At 46.1% G+C, this 20,489-nt stretch overlaps 3 protein-coding genes across 3 annotated transcripts; 1 reads left to right on the top strand and 2 right to left on the bottom strand.

Annotated features, from left to right (window-relative positions):
• The first annotated feature begins 5,659 nt into the window (after positions 1–5,659).
• LOC123128406 (uncharacterized) lies at positions 5,660–6,884 on the top strand. Its single transcript, XM_044548393.1, has 2 exons — positions 5,660–5,978; positions 6,425–6,884. The coding sequence occupies exons 1-2, from the start codon at positions 5,868–5,870 to the stop codon at positions 6,719–6,721; spliced, it is 408 nt and encodes a 135-aa protein (XP_044404328.1). The 5' UTR covers positions 5,660–5,867; the 3' UTR covers positions 6,722–6,884.
• Positions 6,885–8,107: 1,223 nt separating this feature from the next.
• Positions 8,108–8,905, bottom strand: LOC123128407 (uncharacterized). The gene has a single exon (XM_044548394.1). The coding sequence runs from the start codon at positions 8,550–8,552 to the stop codon at positions 8,310–8,312; it is 243 nt and encodes an 80-aa protein (XP_044404329.1). The 5' UTR covers positions 8,553–8,905; the 3' UTR covers positions 8,108–8,309.
• Positions 8,906–10,207: 1,302 nt separating this feature from the next.
• On the bottom strand, positions 10,208–11,713 carry LOC123130985 (metalloendoproteinase 3-MMP). Its single transcript, XM_044550767.1, has one exon. It carries the CDS (start codon positions 11,519–11,521, stop codon positions 10,388–10,390), a length of 1,134 nt encoding a protein of 377 aa, XP_044406702.1. The 5' UTR covers positions 11,522–11,713; the 3' UTR covers positions 10,208–10,387.
• Positions 11,714–20,489: the final 8,776 nt, after the last annotated feature.

Genomic DNA, 20,489 nt, shown 5'->3' with positions numbered 1-20,489 from the left:
TAAGAAAATCAAATTTGTGATTTCATTATTAAAACACATAAACAATCATCACTATTCGAGTAATCCTTTTGAAGAAGGAACTCATTTAGTCGGTAGTACCATATGATTTTCGACTATTTTGAGCCATAGAGTGACTTCTGAAGTTTTACACAAAAACATGTTGCGATTTGTCTTTGGATTCGGAATTGTAAGCCCTTCAGGGACTATAATATAGGTATCTGAAATGAGTGATCCATATGAGTATGTAGTCACTGCATCCATTAACTGAATGGATATTGTTATTTTTTATTGCCAATGATATTTAGTATCGAAACATAATTCCACTCATACCAAAAGGGTATGTTACATCATAATTGATGTCGGGTCTCTGCGTGAACCCTTTGCTACAAGCCTCACTTGCTCACCACCTCATTGACTTTGTCTATGAATGAGAAGTTTTTAGTATTCCATACGGAAGATACTTATGAGGAGTAGGTATTACTGCGGTAAATACCACTCATTTGTTGAGCGAGTGCTATTCTTCATTACTTGCTTCCTTTTATGTGAACCAATATGAGTGCAAGAGGCACTCTACCATGGATTTTGGTTCTGGGCCCAAAAGGTTTTAGCAAATTGAGAAGAAATATATGTCGACAAATGTAGTCTTTAGTTTATATGATCCTCGTGGAATCATTGAAGTTTGTGGATAAAATATTTATTCCTTTTAACTCCTTGTGATTTCCTACAACAAATGGAGTCAAGGTGTTTCGCTGTCCTGGCACCAAAACATTTGTGCACATTTATGCCGGGCTTTGGATGATGAGCATCCAGTGAGGTGTCTTTCAACTTGATGTTGAATTACATTTACTGGTTGAGGATTTGATTTCCTCTGTTTCCGCGGAAGCATATGAGAACTTATATCTCGTCTTGTCAGATTTTCTCCCCCTCTTGCTCTCATTTTGGGAGAAGAGTGGTTTATCAGGTACCTCCACTCTTTCTGATAGAATTTAGTGACACCTTGTCATCAGTAAATGTATGTGGCAGATTTGCAATGTGTTGCAAATATATGATTCTCTAAACTTCTAGTTCAGATTCTTTGAGTACACGGATATAAGGATTGAATGTGAATAACATTTCTAATTTATTTCTCGGCATTCTTTATGGTACTTACCTCCCCCTAATGCCGAAAAATATCCTTATTGCTGATGCAGTCAGCATACGGGCTATGAATAATTTTGATTGACGATTAAATTGTTATTCCTCACATAGATCCCTAATTTTCGTGAGTGCCCATTGATGTACGCTGGAGTGGTGATATCGGTATGTAACCGAATTATCGCAGGTGGGAAATACTTTTTTGATTTCCACGTAGTAACTACAAGGGGAAAGTAGTATGATATGCAGTTGGTATGATTTAGAACATACTTACGGTGTGTAAGGCCGTATGTGTCCAGCAAGAGGCCGGTGAATTTACAATTCTTTAAAAGTGGTCATGTAATTCATTTAAATCTCTTTGATAAGAAATTTAGCTAAACCATTCTGGGTATGTACATAAAGTACTTAATGCAAAAAATGCTCATTGAGTGAGTTCAACAACATTGTTCATTTGAATGGGTTTATAGATCCTGTTTTCAGGAGAATTTGCTCTTACTTTGATAAGTTGAGCAATTTTTTTAGTAAGATCATGCATGGTTGTGTGTGATAAGAGACACACTTAAAAACATTTTATGAATGTGTATATGAGTACCATGAAGTATCTAAATTACCCTAGATAATGGTTAAGCAATCTAGACATATCTTTTGAATGTGTTCAAGGAAGAATAAGTGTCATGCTTAGAATTTTAAGGTGAGAGTGCCTTAAAACTTATTTCCCCTATGGCACATGTGGTGCGCATATAATCTGATGATCTGGGGAATATTTTTGCAATTTGTTAAGTTGTGACCAACCGAATTGTCAACAATTTTCTAATTATCCCCAAACCAGGATGGCTAAGGCTATCAAGCCTAATATTTAATTTATTAATACTTAGAAAATCATTGTGTACGAAACAATATTGAGTATGAATTGGAAAATACATTCAACTTTATCGAATATTGTATCCAATGGATATGATATTGGACATTTTACTACATGTAGTAGTACAAGTATGGGCTAATGATATATTGGGATAATTAGGAGATTACCTGAGGTCTCCGATATTTTTGAGTGCAAATGTTTTCATCCTCCATTTTCTGCACTAGACTTTGTTCCTCCTTCTGATGAAGATTCTGAGAACAATCCTTTACCAGAATTTTATTGTTATTTGCAAATTTGCAAATTTATCCCATTTAACTTATTGGCCTTTTAAAATTTATGGTGTGGTTTGACCATATGTTTGAGGGTTTGGTAATCATATGTACGATGTTTGTATAGCCACACATTTGACAAACTGGATATTTGTCTTTGTGATCATTTGAAAACGATATATTCCCTATTAAGAGGTAATTTTGTCTTTTATCCTACACTTTACTTTGAAATCCTCGTGGTTCATTTTTGAGACCACTGACTTGCATAGTATTCTCAGTACTAGCAAATATTTTAAATAATGATATATCACCTGTTGGGTGGATCTGATGATTTTAAGAAATTATATATTTCTTCATCATGGAAATTTGTAGTACCATCATAAGAGGATGTAAAGTGTATTTAAGGCATATGAAAATATTGACCATGAGATCTCAACTTGAGGTTGATTAAGTGACAGAACTGTGAGCTGCGATGACTTGAAGTCTTGAAAAACGAATGGGTAATCATTTGCGATATGCTCAAGGCATCATGTTTATATTAAGGGAAATATTCAGGGTGAATAGAATGTCATCCATTATGTACTTAGTTTGAGATCTAAGTGAAGTTGGGACACATAAAATGCATATGAGTGTTGCAACTTTAGAGTCACCGCATTGCATGTATGACATTTGTTAGTCACTGTGAAAGTTTAACCATAATGTGATGTGGACATTGCAAAAGTGTTGAGACACTCAATCGTTGCCATAATTATGCAATCCATCTTGATGGACGGACAACCCTATAATTATAAATAGTGACATAGGCTTCACTGCCATGTATTTTACCAATGTAATAGACGGTAATCACTAGTATATGCAAATATTTGCATAGTTTTCTGTGACATATTCAAGCAAAATGAGGCTTGAATAGTTGATATTAGCACACAATACCATTTTGGTAGATAGCGAGTGTGCAAGAACTATATTTACTATGAGAGCAAATCATTTTAGTGAACAACAACAAATGCTTGTGAGGAGCAAATTTTATTGGGGTCTTATGTGTATACCACAAATTAAATAGATAACACTTTGAAGATAATCACCAAATGCGGTGTAGATCTCACAGTAATAGAAAACGTAGTCTGACTTTTCCCAGTAGATGTTCATATCTCTATTACCTTATGTTATGCTAAATTTATGAAATCACTTTGAAGGTAATCATCTGTCAGAGTGACATGATGTAGACCTTACAGTAATAGTGGATAGTCTACAAAATTTTGCAGTAGATGCTAGTGTTACCTTATGATATCTTGAGGGTAGTCACAGCTAATATTGATATTTGGAAGAGCACTTTGAAGGTAGTCATCTTGTTGGTAACAAGATGTAGACCTCACAGTAATGATGGATAATCTTCAAACGGTGCAGTAGATGCCACCAATACCTTGTGATTCACAAATAAAATTTGGGCATGTCATATGAAGTATGACAATTTATAATTCTTATTTGAGTTTCATTAAGATTTGCAAGAAAAATTGTTTTCGACTGCAAAAATATAGTTGTCCTAAAATCACATGTCATATAGAATGTTTGCGGTAAAAACATAATTGATGTCTTAAATTACAGAAAAATAGGATCTGAAATATAAGCAATACATTCTTTTGCAGTGGTATTGCCATTAAAAAAATGATGTATAGTTATTTTATGTAATTTAGGATGAACTGAGGTTCTCCCACGTGTGTTTTCTAAAACCGAGGGCTTATAGAATACAAATAGTAATAACCTGATGGTTAAAGTGCTAAAACAGAGGGTTGTACTACAAATCGCAGGAGTATAGACAACTTGAGAGTTGAAGTTGAGCGCTATACTGCATGATGAACTAAGCCTGAGGGCTTAACAGAAATTACAGGGACCTTTTTGTAGATAACAGAAACTTAAATGCTTAAACTAAAAGATAACCTAGAGGATAGAAATCCCCAATTTCTCACGTGCGGCTGAGGATTATCATCCACCGCCGCGCTACTGGGAAGCGTTGCATTGGTTGGCCCGCCTTGTGCCAGAGGAAGCCGCGCACTGGGCCAAAATCGAGTAGGCAGGCCATGACTGAGAGGGAGCGCGGGGATGGAAGGTGATGCGCGGGTGGAGTCGACGTGGCTTTGGTACACGTGCGGCCGGAGTCGAGGCGATGCCGCCGCATGCCGGAGGGCTTCGCCGCGTGCTCTTACCCGCCAGTCTGGGTCGCTCCACGAAAGGCTGCACACCGGAGGGTAGCGCCGAGCGCCGCTACATGAAGTGGGATGCTGATGCGGTCCGGTTCCTAAGTGCCTTCAACAAGTACTGTTGTTGTGGCGTGGCCGGTGCCCACGGCGCTGATTTCTGGTTGAACATGATTATGTACTACGAATAAAATTGGGATCATAGCACCTGATAGGTATTGCGATCAAGTACTTTGATCGTAAGCTTCATGTGAGAAGTAGTCCAGGACGCGTAGACTTATTCATGTATGTGTATCCTTTTGCTTCGGAGTTCCTTTTCTATTCTTGTCCTGTTTCCTGGACTGGTCGCCTTGGTTAGAAAAAAGGGGTAAATGTGACGCCTAGTTCTTGCATGCGCGGCGCGCTGGTTGAGAAGTGCGGCGTTCATGCACTGGTCTGGAGTGCTGCGCCGTGAAGGCCATTCGACTGTCTTGTCGTACCCAGGACGGCAATTCCTGATAGTCAAGAACAAACATTAGGTAAATCGCACTAGCATATGATGTATCATAGCAATTAGATTAAAATCGCATTTGGTTTGGTGCGATTCTTCCGTGCTGCTCCCAGGTGTTGATTCCGACAGAATCGTTAAGTTGCTATTTATCTGTTCTTCTAGACCCTGATTGTGAGGCGATCCCTCTTGTGTAATCTCTTTCCTTGTGTGTGGCTAAATCGCTCGATCGGAGAGCAAAAGTGCATGATAACATGTTTAAAGTAGAAAATAAAGAAAGAGAGAGTTTGAATGAAAGATGATTCATCAGTCTTTATTGATGATAGAAATGGGCTATTTATACCCAGGCGAAAGTACACATGATGCTTGGCGGTCAAGTAAGCACATAGTTACTTGAGAGTCAAGAAATTACATAGTTGCCTTGAGAGTCAAGGAAGTACATAGTTGCTTGAGAACTAAGCAACCTATCTAACAATTAACTTAATCCTAATTAGCTTAATTGTAAGCAACTATTCTATTCTTAACAAGATACACGTCCAGTTCAACAGGTCATTGGATTCCTGCTTGTCCCCGGACCCCATCAGCAGCAGTACTAGTAAATTCAAATCGGCCACGCACTCCAACAAGTTTGCAAAGGCAAAGGCCACAGCTCCAGCACCGCAAAAGCCACAAAAGCCCTGCACAACTCCGCATGCCAGCTCGCTACGTGCCGAGGTGCTCCCCCTCCACGTGCCGACTCCCGTGTCCTTTCTCCACGCTTCCCGACTTCTTATAGCGCGAATGGCGGCTCCTGAATCCTGATCACATCGTCTCTCACATCCCCATCCCTATCGCCTTGCTACTACTTCGGGCCCGAGCACGAAGCCATTTTTGCATCTCCGCGAGCGACTTGAGAGGCTGAGATCGGCCTTGCGGCGTAGGGGATGAAGCGGCTGCTCGTTCATGGCGGGAGGGCAATCGGCTGCCCCTCCAGGAGCGCCGTGGAAGATCCCACCGCCCTGGCCGCGCTTGGCAACGGCGTTCTACTGCCCAGGGTGAGCTCACGCAGCACAACTGCCCTTGAGTTTCTGAATTCTGAGTTTCCTGCCTTGCCTTCTTCGGCGTTTCATTCATCTGGCAGCGCCACACTATTCTAGGAATCTTCAGAAGTAGTAGTACCACTACCATGTAGCAGAGCGATCTACTGTTGTGAGTTTGTCCAAGTGGTAGTGTATTCTTGCATGGTGAATTGCAGAGGTAGTACTGAACTACTATGTGAGAGATGTGATGTAAAAAGACTGCTAAACTTCTAGGAAATCAGAATGTTTAAGAAGGCAGAACAGTCGGCAGGGCAGTGCATATGAATGATGTAGAGAAATGTTCAGGTGGCAAGTCGAATGTGCAGGTGTTCAAGTCCAGTGTACATACTACTACAGGGTACATAGTGGTACATCTGACAGTGTGTTCTATAACCTTTCTCTTTTTCATGTGATTTTCCCAGTACCACTCGACAGAGAAGCACGACGACAGTGACACGCTGGGCGAAATCGGGGAGAAGGCAAGAACGACGGCGGAGGAGTTCCTGAAGATGGCCAAGGAGAAGACCGACGACGTCGCGGAGGGCGCAAAGGAGACGGTGCAGGAGACCCAAGGAAGCGGTGCTCGGCGAGTCGGACGACGAGAAGGACAAGTTCAAGCAGCGGGTCGAGCAGGGGAGGTACCATCAGAAATAAGCGGGAGGTGTTCCCTTTGCTGTATGCTCGCGTGCGTGCAGTCATGGCCTGCCCAAAGCCATTAGCTCTGCAGTTTGTATGTCAACCACTAGGCTTGGAGTAAGGTGCTACTGTATGTGTAATGTTTCTTCCCCCTTCAGTTCAGTGGCCTTCAGCACTGCAATGTGATCTTGGTGCTATACAACTTGCCACTTCCCGCAGAATAAATAATATTGAGCTTCTGAATTATGTATTTTTCTTCTCGACTGAACTTGGATGCACTTTGCAAGAATGTCACAGGATGTGTAAAGCTCTGGTGTGGAGAGTAACTGAAAAGATACATGCAGCAGGGGATAATGCACTGTGACTTGACTATCAGATGGGCAGATGACGATGGCTCATAACTAATCTGGTTTGCACTTTGTTAGTCACGAATCCATCATGTCAACAACGCCGTTTAGGTGAAATCGTGTCCTTGCCAATGTTCTTCCAGCGAAATAGGAGTTGATGCACTCCACATCGGCAAGCAGCTGGACTGCTAGAGCCTAGAGGATGGTTAGTCAGTGTGCATATGTTGTCCTGTTTTGCTTACCTCGTGTGTGACATGAACTGCTTACATGATTGGGTACTATATAAATGAATTGGTACACGACTGAAGATGACAGAAATAGGTAGTTGTACCAAAGTGAAAAATTGGGTGACTCTACAAGCATTATCATACAAAACGTTTCTCTTTAAACTTTAATTAAATTGGTTGCTCATATGGGCTTTCTATGAGCATCAAGTGCTTTTAGCATCTTTGTTATCTAGTGCACATGCATTCTAAATCCTTTACCGTTCGGATTGCACTCACAGACTCACTGACGTTCACCATCTCAGTAGTTGAATGGTCACTGGGTTTATTCTTCTGAGTTGAACTTTCGAGTAATGTTCCATATAGAGGGACAAGCATGCAACTATTTTAGACATTTCTTCTGAATCCCACCATCTCTAAAAATGTCTGCAGCTCTACGGAGCTTGGTACTTTGTCCTTGACAAGCCATTTCTGAAATCTTAGAGCAAGTACGTTTATGTAAAGCTGAAACCGTGCTACTATGCTGATACAGTACCGTTTGAATTGCCCACAGAAATGAAATTTCCACATCAGTTTCTCAGTGTTAAATATCTTTGTGTTGAAACAGAAGTGGACGAAAAATGAGGTCATTTCATCTGTGAAGGACGAAATGGAACTATGCAACTGTACTAGATGCAAACTCCCATATACTGACCTTTCCACCATCACATGGCTCTGCAGCATCTACTCAGAATTCAGATAACAAAACCAAAAAAAACGTTGAACTGAAATTTGCCGGAGGTGGCAGCCCGCAAACCTGAAGATCACGCACCAATCAGGCATCTGCTCGCGAGCGTGAGTGGACGAAACTAATCAGCAGCAAATTTCATCGGATCGATCGAGAACAGGACACAAGGAAGAAGAAAGAACCAATCAATAAGCAGAGATCTAAAACGATCGCTGATCTACTACGTGGTGGTGCAAAGCCTGAATCGAAGAACGGCAAAAACTATATGTACACAACCAATTAAACGACGCAAGAAACCAACAGATCGGCCGATCGATCGATCGGCGTTCCATCCATCCATTCCATCCTCCAGGGATCAGCCGAGCCTGGCTGCCTAATACCCGGCGGCCGCGTCGTCGCCGGCGCCGGCGGCGCCCTGCTTCTTCTTCTGCACCTTGCCCTTGATCCACTGGAAGCCGTGCGCGGTGCCCTCCTTCACCTTCTTCAGCCCCGTGGCCGCGGCCGCCTTGGTCTTCTCCACGCCGCCCTGCTTCTTCCCGCCGGCCCGCGGGGCCGGGTCGCTGCCGTAGTCCCACTGGTCCGCCCACGACGAGCCGAACGAGTTCTTGCGCTCCATCAAAGACGATCTCGATCAAGAGACGAACAAAAAGCTTCTCCTGCGGTCAGTCGGGGCGAGAATGGCGGGGCTTTATAGGGGCATGCGCGGCCCCGCTTCGGGCAACCAATCAACGGGACGGGATCGTCCCTTCCAGAAGGCACGCGTGGGAGGAAACGTACGCGTAGTCATGGCCGGATACGTCCGGGATCGGGACCGGGACGCGGTGGTCTCGCTGGCTGGCTGCTTGGTTGGCTCTCCTTCCCGCGGCGCTGCATGCCAGTTTTGACCGGCGTCGCTCACGACGGGGGCTGCGGTCCACGTCCATCCATACGGCCCGGGCTGCGAGCCCGAAGCTTCCAGCCGCGGAGATTGAAATGTTGGTTCTGCTGAATGAAATGTTTTTTTAACTGATTGAAATGTTGGTTATTGTTACTGTCGGACGAAATTACAGCCGGGTCGCGTGCGTGCGTGCAAGACCGATGTCGTGAGACCGTGACCTCCCCTTTGTTTTAGCGGACGGGCGGATGAACCGGTCGCCTGATTTGATCCGTTCAAGAGAGGCTTGCTTGCTTGTTTGGCTTGTCACGGCAGCAAGTGCCTGTCGTGGCGTTTAGAATTAAGCTTCGAATTGGCCCATTTGGAGTCGCGGGATTAGTTTTTTTGGGAGGAGATCGGGTTGACCAAGTTATCCAAGGAGTTTAAGGTTCATCGACCAGTGAGCATCTAGGAGTGCCGGTCGTCTTCTGGACAGGATCTCCCTTCTTGCTCTTTTTTTCTTATTGCAAATCAAGAGCTTTATTTATTTATTTTAGCTGAACCAAGACCTTAATTGATATTCCATAAAAAAGAGAGCTTAATTGATACGAATCATTCAGGGCTACTCCCTCCATTCCAAAGTAATTGCAGACTTGAAGTTCTAATATTGTCCTAACTCAAACCTAATCAAGCTTGATAAAGTCAATATAAAAATATACCAACATCTATAACACCAGATTTGCTTCACTACATTCACTGTGACATATATTTTCGTGTTATATTCATTGTGCACTCCTTGCTCAACCACCCAACCAAACCAACACGTGAGCGTTCGATACACAAAGCTAGGAAGCCAACATTGGGAGAGCAGACTTTTCCTATTTTTCTCGTTCATGCTTGTCCGGTCTGGGTTGGTAGGTATTCTGGTGGACGCCAACTGTACTTTGGAATTGCCAAAGGAAGTCGTGAGGTTATACTAATGCGTGCATGGACCAAGTGGACGGGCGACCAAACAAACTATTAACAAGGCATAGAATTTCCCCCGGCAGTACCTCAAAATTCTCTCTCCCGCACAGGACAGACGCCCGTCGGGATCCCGAGGGGTGTTTGGTTCCAGAGACTTTTTTGTGTTGGGATTAAAAAAAGTCCCTAGCAAACCAAACAGGGTGGGACTTTTTTGCTAAAAGTTTTTAGAAGCACCTTCTTGAGAATCTTTTTTAAAAAGTCTAGAGACTAGAAAAAGTCCTAAGACTGGAAAACCAAACACCATCTAAGTGGCTGTTGCTGATAGCCTGATACGGCACCCAGAGTCCAGCCCTCACCAACAGCAGCAACTACCGTTTGGCCGGACAGAGGTTACAAAATTAGTGTATGCCATTCTCACGCTAGGGAATTTGACACTGAAAAAATAAACCATGTGATCCGTGTAATCTACTGTATTATTCTGTAAACTAAAATATCAATGGCAGTAGTATGTACAGAAGAATCTACCCAAAAATATCAATGACCAATCGAACTAGCAACTAGCAATCGTGGCACAGCCTGCAGAGACGGACGTGACGTGACCGTCACGGCGGCGGGCAAAAGGACCAGGCGTTCTACAGTGACAGTGGGAGCAGCAGGCCAACCGCCACAACTACCGCAACGAACCGGCTGCCCGGGCGGGAGCCGGCGGCGGCGCTGCTGTCCATCTCCCGGCTGCTCGTCGACGGCGACGTCGGCGCCACGCCCTTGAAGTCGGGGTTGGTCCCGTACATGCTCTGGATCCCCTGCACGTCGTCCGCCTCCAGGTCCACCTTCCTCGTCCCCGTCCTGATGGTCGGGTACATGATGGCGCCCTGCACCGACGAGTGCCCCAGCCCCAGCAGGTGCCCGATCTCGTGCACCGCCACCGACTCCAGGTCCACCGCGCCGGGGCTGGAGGACGCGTCGCCTTGGCCGTCGGCGACCCATGCCTCCGCGGCGTCCAGGTGGAACCGCCCGTCCGTCGGCGAGAAGGCGTGCGCCAGCGTGCCCAGCGGCCCGTCGAAGGCCTCGCCGTCGCCGTGCGCCCCCGCGTAGAACCCGATGGTGATGTCGGCGTCGGCCTCGGACGCCGTCTCCGCGAAACGCAGCGTGGTGGCCTCCGACCACCGGGCGAAGGCGCGCGCGAAGACGGCGCTCAGCGTCGCCCGGTCGATGGACGTCGCCGCGGCCGCGGTGATCGCGTACCGCAGCTCGCGCCGGAACGGCGGCCACATGGGCCCGCCGGGGAAGTAGGTGTAAAGGTGCCGGCCGTGTGCGCCGCCCGCGGACGACGCGTTCCGCCGGTCCATGGTGGAGGTGCCGTTGACGACGTCGGGCACGCCGCAGCGCGGGGCGACCATCTGGGACACGGTGGGCGGGTCGAGGAACCCCGTCGCGTTGAGGCCGAAGTTGCGCTGGTACGTGGCGATGGCCGCCTCCAGGTCGGCGTCGAACGCGTCGCTGAAGGGCGACGAGGACGGCGCCTCCGGGAGGTACCCGAAGTGGCTCAGGTAGCCCTTGAGCCGCGCGAGCCCGTCCCGCTCGTCGCCCATGTGGCAGCCGGAGAGGTTCTGGAACGCCAGCCACGGGTTCGGGAACGGGGGCTCCGCCTCCGGCAATCCGGCCACCGGGAAGGCCGCCACCGGCGACGACGCGACGAACACCATCGCCGCCGCCATGGCAGCAACCAGCAGCAAGACAAGGGAAGGAGAACCCGACTCGCCCATTGCTAGTCGATGAAGTCTTTCTGCAGATGAGATGAGCAGACGATCGAAGCAAGAGAAGCAGGCTGCTGTCGCGTAAGCTTTAAGGCTGGGTCGCGAGCGAGCAGCTCGGTCAGCATGGCCGAGAGGCGGGAAACGTCCGCCCCGCTTGGGTTCCAACGAAATGTCCGAGTTGGTGTGTGCTTTTCCAAAGGTTTGGTTGGGTCAAGCATGGATGATGGATATGTGGCCTTGTGTTCGCCGCATGTTGCTGTCAACCGGTCGGGTGTCGACATGACAGATGACGGCTTCAGGGTTGGAAGCAACGGCAACGCCTTGTGCTCTCGATCGAGCCTTGACTAGCTATCCGACAATTGAAGCAGCTTCCATCAGATTGATCCCGAGGATCCGAGGCTGAGGTCATGCAAGCTTTGGATTGGATATCATCTCGTGTGGAGATTTATCGGATGGGAAAAAAGGGGTCATTTCTTGCTAACTTTGCACCGGCCAGGAGGCAGACGAAACATGCGTCTTTGAATCGGCAACTCGTCAATCAGAGATCGGTAGCGATGCCTTCTAGTTCCACTGCTAGGTGTGTGCAGGTGACCAACCCCTCCTGCTCTAGATCACAAAGCGGACGACGGTTGAAACTTGAAAGATAGAGATGGGTGAGTGGGAACGCAGGCGGATCGGCGTTCCATAGCCAGATGCTTTTTTTTGCTGATGGGTGCTTTATTAGCATGACATGAGCAACTCTTGAGGCACTTTCAAAAAGACTGAATTATTGCAGCTTTCTAGTAACAGACTGATTAAGATAAGCCATGTTGTTGTTAAATGGGAAAGGAATGGTTCTGTCGTAGCAGCATACGAGAAGATCGTCGTGGATTTTTCTGCGTGAACCCCTTGGGAGGCCCCTCAAGTCGAACACCTTCATTCGGCCGAAAGTGCCATGATAATGACGTATCTAGAAGGTCGTTTACCCGGTGGGCGGCACACAAATATCCAAAGCATGAACGGATAACCGTGCAAAGAAGAAAAAAAACGATCGAAGAGGCCACACGGCCCCATTTTCATTACGAAAATCGAGTCGCGACACAAGCCGAGTTCCGTTACTCGTAAATTGTCATGCCAACTCCATCGACCCCAAACGGACGTCCGATTTGACCGGATTTTGTCCCTTTGGGACGACAATGGGTTCGCCCATGTCCGCTTCTGTCCGTTGGGTTGTGGGTACGCCCAACACACGGCCGTACCCCAAATCATGTCGGTGTTGGACGTGATTAAAAAAAACAGAAAAACTTAAATAAAATGACTAAAAAGGTAAATAAACGTATTAAAAAAACTTAAAACATAAATTAGGGGTCAAGGCCACAAAACGGCCCAGTTTCACGGTTCACTTAAACGGCCCAGTGCCATAATTAACATCAAAACAAAATTAAAAAATGCTGTCCACGCGCTCCTGCCGCGCCCGTTGATGCCGGGGCCGTCGCCGTCTTCAGTGGCCGCCAGTGTCGTCGTCGTCACTGACGAGGTCGACGTAGTCCGACGGCGTCCAGAGGTGGGTCGGCGGTCCGTGGTGCATGTGGGCGGGCTGGAAGGTGGCAGGTGCCTGCACCACCTCCTCCCGTGGCGAGGCGTCCCGCTCCAGTGACCGCGGAGGCATGGGGCACCCGTTCACGCCCCCCACGGCGTCCACCATCTCCGGCCTCCTCCTTTTTCACGGAGCCGCGGCAGCGTCCCGACGAGGAGCCAGTCTCGCGGTCGTGCTTCCCCTTGCGGGCGTAGTTCCAGAGGCCCATGGCTGTGTAACGCTCACGATGCGGCTATATCTCCCACGTGTTGAAGCACGACTTAGAGGCATAACCGCATTGTAAGCAATGTCGCAAGTGAGGTAATCTTCACACAACCCATATAATACATAAGGGAAAGAGATACATAGTTGGCTTACAATCGCCACTTCATACAATACATGAATAAAGCATTACATCATCCAGATACAATCAAGATCCGACTACGGAACCAAAATAAAAGAAGACTACCCCAAATGCTACAGATCCCCGATCGTCCCAACTGGGCTCCACTACTGATCAACTGGAAACGGAACAACACGATGAACAAGATCTTCATCGAGCTCCTCCTTGAGCTCGGTTGCATCACCTGCACTGTTCAACGGCACCTGCAAGCTGGTTTTGGAAGTATCTGTGAGTCACAGGGACTCAACAATCTCACACCCTCGCGATCAAGACTATTTAAGCTTATAGGTAGAGAAAAAGGTATGTGAGGTGGAGCTGCAGCAAGCACTAGCATATATGGTAGCTAACATACGCAAATGAGAGCGAGAAGAGAAGGCAATGAACGGTCGAGAAACTATGATTAAGAAGTGATCCTGGAACAACCTACGTCAAGCATAACTCCAACACCGTGTTCACTTCCCGGACTCCGCCGGAAAGAGACCATCACGGCTACACACGCGGTTGATGCATTTTAATTAAGATAAGTTTTAGGTTTTCTACAACCGGACATTAACAAATTTCCATCTGCCCATAACCGCGGGCACGGCTTTCGAAAGTTCATAACCTTGCAGGGGTGTCCCAACTTAGCCCATCACAAGCTCTCACGGTCAATGAAGGATATTCCTTCTCCCAGGAAGACCTGATCAGGCTCGGAATGCCGGTTACAAGACATTTCGACAATGGTAAAATAAGACCAGCAAAACCACCCAGATGTGCCGACAAATCCCGATAGAAGCTGCACATATCTCGTTCTCAGGGCACACCGGATAGGTCAAGCTACGAGTAAAACCAGCCCTCGAGTTGCCAGAGGTGGCCCCGCAGGCTGCCCATTTCGGACCAACACTCAGAGGAGCACTGGCCCGGGGGGGTTAAATAAAGATGACCCTTGGGCAGGCCTACCCAAGGGAAAGAAAAGGCTAGGTGGCAAATGGTAAAACCAATGTTTGGCCTTGCTGGAGGAGCTTTATTCAAGGCGAACTGTCAAGGGGTTCCCATTATAGCCCAACCGTGTAAGGAATGTAAAATCCGGGAACATAACACCGATATGACGGAAACTAGGGCGGCAAGAGTGGAACAAAACACCAGGCATAAGGCCGAGCCTTCCACCCTTTACCAAGTATATAGATGCATTAATTAAATAAGAGATATTGTGATATCCCAATAAAATATCCATGTTCCAACAAGGAACAAACTCCAATCGTCACCTGCAACTAACAACGCTATAAGAGGGGCTGAGCAAGCGGTAACATAGCCAAACAACGGTTAGCTAAGACAAGGTGGTTAGAGGCTTGGCTTAACAATATGGGAGGCATGATAAGCAAGTGGTAGGTATCGCAGCATAGGCATAGCAAAAGAGCGAGCATCTAGTAAGCAAAGATAGAAGTGATTTCGAGGGTATGGTCATCTTGCCTGAGATCCCGCAAGGAAGAAGAACGAGTCCATGAAGAAGACAAACGGACGTAGCCAACGTATCCTCACAAACACAACGTTACCGGATTACCGAGAAGAAGTACACAGGAAAGAAAGCAAACAACATAGTAAACAAACATCACATAAGCATGGCACGATGCGCAAACAAGTATGATGCATGTCCGGTTTAATGAGGCGTGGCATGGCAAAGTGCACAAACAACCCTACAAATTAAGTGGAGCTCAATATGCAACTCCGTTGCATATTGACGAAACACCACGTTACATAATTTAGTTCGATCTCGTTATGTACCCAACAATTATTAAATGTTCTTAACATGGCAAGGGGTGAAACACAACAAAACTACCTATCTAGGCAAGTTTAAATGAGGTCAGAAACAACAAAACAACAAGTCCGGAAACTCCTCATGTGCATATTTTAGGTTTGGCACTGATCTGCCCTAAGCCATATTTAAGAGTTGTTAAACATGCAAAGCAATGCCACCATGTTAAACTAGGCAAAATTCTACCCCATTTACATATAAAGTTTATTAGATTTGGAGATACGGTTATTAAGTTATGAAATAAATCATTTTAACAAGTTATTTAAGCAAATTTAAACAAACATCATTTTATACATTTTAAACATGGATGAAAATGACATATTATGAAACTACACAAAAATCTAAGCAACTTTAATATAGTTTGTTTTTATATGATGCACCGTTTGTGAGTTATTATATGCATGAACAATAAGGGGTTTTCTGTAAAACTGGCAAACACTGGATAAATAGCAAAATCATAGCAGCAGGGAAAAAAACTACATGGGCTAAAACTGAGCAGAGGTCCAACAGAACAGAAAAAAGGAGGCGCTGGTGGTGGCCTCACCATGGGCCTCGGCCCGATTCAGTGGAGGAGGAGGTAGGCCGCGAAGGGGCAAGCTGGGCCTGGAGGCGCGGGATGTGGCCCACGCGGTCGCTCGCACGCTCGACCTAGCGACGCAGGCAGCAGCGGGAGAAGCAGGGGCGCAGGTCAACGCACGCGGCGCGACGCGGCAGGAGCTCCGACAAGGCGGTCTCGGCGGGGACCGATCAGAACGGGACTGGGGCGGCGGGATCCGGCGGATCTTGGCACGGGGATGGAGCTCCAGTGGCGCGACGGGAAGCTTCGGGCAGCCATGGCGTTGGGTGCTCTCCTGTGTTGAGAGACAGAGAGCGAAGCGTGAGGGAGGGAGGAAGGGAGAAACGACAGTGAAGAAGAAAGAGAGAAAGGAAGGAGGCAGAGGAGCTGTGGCTTGGTACAACGAGCGAAGAAAGAGGAACGGGCGCTGGGATCTCCGATGGTTGCTGCTGCTTGCGGCGGCACCTGAGGCAAGCCCCTCGGGCACGAGCAGGAGGGAGGAGTGGCGCTGGTGCGAGCTTTGAGGCTAGCGAGGTGTTCGTCTCCTTGAACGCGGCGAGGAGGAGGCGGCGCCTGTGGTCGAAGACGACAGGAAGAAGCCTGGCTCCATGGGGCTTGAGGACCCTACTGGAGAGGTGGAGTGATGGATCGGTGGTGGTTTGCCAAAGGGGATCTGGGAGGATCCCAAGGTGGGAGGAGGTGGTTTTGGTCTCGGTGGTTGGCTGAGAGGTGGAGGGCATCGGTTGGGCAGGGAACAAATCGAGGAGGGACAAACTGGCGGCGGCGAAGGGATTTGGTGGATGGGACAAGTGGCTAGATTTTAGGGTTATACTAGATTAGGATATGGGCTACCTCGTCCCTCCGATCGCAATCGGACGATCGCAAATAAATAGCTAGGGAGTCCAATTAACAAAACGGAGATGTTTTGTACATGTTTGGGGATGTCCCGGACACAACGGTAACGACTGTCCGAGTCGGGTCCGGGACAACTTTTGGACGCGCGCGGGAGGAGGTCCGATGCACTGTGCAAAGAGGGGTAGGCATGGACCTAGGTGGACTGTAGAGAGCGGGTTGGTCTGAGAGAAGAGGGGAGAGATGCAGCCTGGCATGGTTTCCGGAGACCGAAAACGTCCGACGAAAAGACCGGTTATACTGCCGCTATAGTTAATCGTTGGACCGTCAAACAAACTCCGAATGCGATGAAACTTGGCAGGCGGCCTATCTACACTATAAAAACACCGCATGCCAACTTTCAACCCATTCCGAGAACATTTTCCGGCCACTTATAAAATAATATTTCGGACGTGCCGCGGGCGCGTGCAAGTGTGCCTGGGCTCAGAACGAACAACGGAAGGAACTGGGAGACCGGGACAGATGCAAGTTTTGACAACATGATGATGCAATGCACATGATGGCATGGCAATATGCAACACGCAAGCGAATGACATGGCAACGACGGCGAGTAACTGGAAGACACCTGGCGCAACGGTCTCGGGGCGTCACAACACTCCACCACTGCGAGAGGATCTTGCCCCGAGATCCAGGATGGCACCGGAGGGAAAACGGAAGAGGAAGAGAAGAGGTAAAACTAAGTTGCTTCTTTGACAAACGAGTGAAACCAAAGAACCTTGAAAAGTTGAACAAATTGAAAGATAGAATACAACGGAGATGAAAGAAGTTGAAAACACTCCGTCAAAAAAGAGGAACAAGGAATAACAAATCCGTATAGCACTCCGGTTGAAAAGAGATGCAAGACTTGATAGGATGAAAAGTACTTGAGCAAAGGGGCACAACACTCCGGTTAAATGGGTAAGCACGAAAAGAACACCATCCGAGATGATGAGAGAAAAGAGCAACATCAGAACGCCTCTGGAAGAAATGAGAGGATGGAATGGAATGAATGGAGGAGAAAACAATATCTTCTATCTCAAATGATCTTGAAAATCATCTTTAGGGGAAAGTTCGAGCGGAGTTGTTGGAAAAACCAACAACGAAAAGACAAGGTTGTATTGGGCTTATGGAGAACATTTCAAAACTATGAGGTGAAATTCTGCCACTAATGGAAACAAAAGATTGAATTGATATGAACAAGAAGACGAGAAACTTATTTCACCAGGAGGATAGATGAAGAACTTGGGTCATTTATGAGCACCATAAATAGCAACAATCCTTAGGGAAGGCTTTAGGTAAAACATGACACAAGATAACTCCAACGAAGAGGTTGATGGATTTAAAATACCTCATTCTTAACATCATGTGAATCATGAAACATGAACTCCAAATTATTAGGAATGACATAATACCACCTCCGATGATACGGTAGAAAGAATTGCACTCTGGATTGCAATATGAAGAATGCTTGAGCTCCTTAGAAAAAGAATCTCGATGAAAACTTCGAGAAGGAATAAATCCTTGATGAACCCTCATGTAAAATATACATGAAGAACTCCGGTCACAAAAGGATGATATAAGGAAATTGAAGTTGGAAACACAAGGTGAAGCCTTGCGATGATTTAGACGGATCTTCATGGTGATATAATTGAGAGCACTTGGAACTCCGGGAAAAGAAAAGATGAATCAAATGAAACCGAGAATTTGATGAGCCTCCGGAATAAAGAATTAATCACTTGGAAGAAACAAGAATAAGAATTACATTATGCGTAACCCTCACCAATTAAATTGATGACAAGCAACGGATTTGGCATACCACTTATTCTCGTAGAAAGTATTAAGATAGATATAGTGCAAACTTGAGGAGGTCTTCAACGACCCGTCAGTAGAATTGAAACAACGAATAAATTGATATGATACGAAGGAAAAGAGATCTTGAACGATCCACCGTAAGAATTGGAAATGAATGAAGTAAAGGGATAAATCAACGGTAATGATTAGAGAACGAATGAAGATACTTGAGGGAATTTAGATCCACAGATCACGAGCTGATTAGAGAATACTTGAATGATGCACCGGTATGATTTGGAGAACGAGGGCTGAAAGCTAGAATGAATAATTCTGAGATCATGGGCTCCGGAGAGTCAAACTGAAAAGACCCTTGAATTGCTCCGGATGGGTGAAAAGAATTCTCACAATCGAAAACAATTATGAGAGGAAGGCATTAAGCTAGAACCACGAATCTTTGATAGAACGAAACAAGATTCAAGGGAAAACTCTTCTTCGGTCTTCAAATGCACAGAATGACGATGAGAAACACCACCATGAATTGTTGAGATACTTCGGGATGAAAATTAGAAAGGTTGAGCCAACAATGAAAGAATTTGAAAGATCTTGGAGAAAGGCATATGACTGATGACAATTCATTCTTACGTCAAACTTTAGAAGATTTGAGAATAACTCCGGGAGAATAAGAAGAGTCAGGTAAGATCCTGGGAAAAGACCTGTGGGTTAGGGCCCACTCAAAAGAAACACCATTGAATGATTACTTGAAAAGAAGATTGCACCGGTTGAGTTAAACGGCTTGAATGAGATAACAACCTCGAAATAGGTTGAACGGATCTTGAATGACAAGACGAGCCTTCTGAGATATCTTCAGCACTCCGGAATAATCGAATAGCGAGAGGTGAAAGATTAAGAGGTGCAACGGCATGGGAAAGCATTTGAAACGAGGAAAGGGATATGATCAACACCAAAAACTTGAATTGAATCCACCGAAGAAGAAAGAAAACCGAGAATGATGAGCTTGAAGCTCCATTAGAATCTTCATGAGAATCACAAGATAAGAGCATTGACAGAAAAGAATGGAGAGACTTGAAGGAAATATGCCCTAGAGGCAATAATAAATTTATTATTTATTTCCTTATATCATGATAAATGTTTATTATTCATGCTATAATTGTATTAACCGGAAACATAATACATGTGTGAATACATAGACAAACAGAGTGTCACTAGTATGCCTCTACTTGACTAGCTCGTTGATCAAAGATGGTTATGTTTTCTAACCATAGACATGAGTTGTCATTTAATTAACGGGATCACATCATTAGGAGAATGATGTGATTGACTTGACCCATTCCGTTAGCATAGCACTTGATCGTTTAGTTTGTTGCTATTGCTTTCTTCATGACTTATACATGTTCCTATGACTATGAGATTATGCAACTCCCGTTTACCAGAGGAACACTTTGTGTGCTACCAAACGTCACAACATAACTGGGTGATTATAAAGGTGCTCTACAGGTGTCTCCGAAGGTACTTGTTGGGTTGGCGTATTTCGAGATTAGGATTTGTCACTCCGATTGTCGGAGAGGTATCTCTGGGCCCTCTCGGTAATGCACATCACTTAAGCCTTGCAAGCATTGCAACTAATGAGTTAGTTGCGGGATGATGTATTACAGAACGAGTAAAGAAACTTGCCGGTAACGAGATTGAACTAGGTATTGAGATACCGACGATCGAATCTCGGGCAAGTAACATACCGATGACAAAGGGAACAACGTATGTTGTTATGCGGTCTGACCGATAAAGATCTTCGTAGAATATGTGGGAGACAATATGAGCATCCAGGTTCCGCTATTGGTTATTGACCGGAGACATGTCTCGGTCATGTCTACATAGTACTCGAACCCGTAGGGTCCGCACGCTTAAAGTTTCGGTGACGATTGTATTATGAGTTTATGTGATTTGATGTACCGAAGGTAGTTCGAAGTCCCG

Source organism: Triticum aestivum, chromosome 6A (genome assembly GCF_018294505.1).
Source record: "Triticum aestivum cultivar Chinese Spring chromosome 6A, IWGSC CS RefSeq v2.1, whole genome shotgun sequence".
In the NCBI taxonomy this organism is placed as follows: domain Eukaryota; kingdom Viridiplantae; phylum Streptophyta; class Magnoliopsida; order Poales; family Poaceae; genus Triticum; species Triticum aestivum.
This window is presented reverse-complemented; position numbering and strand designations above follow the sequence as displayed.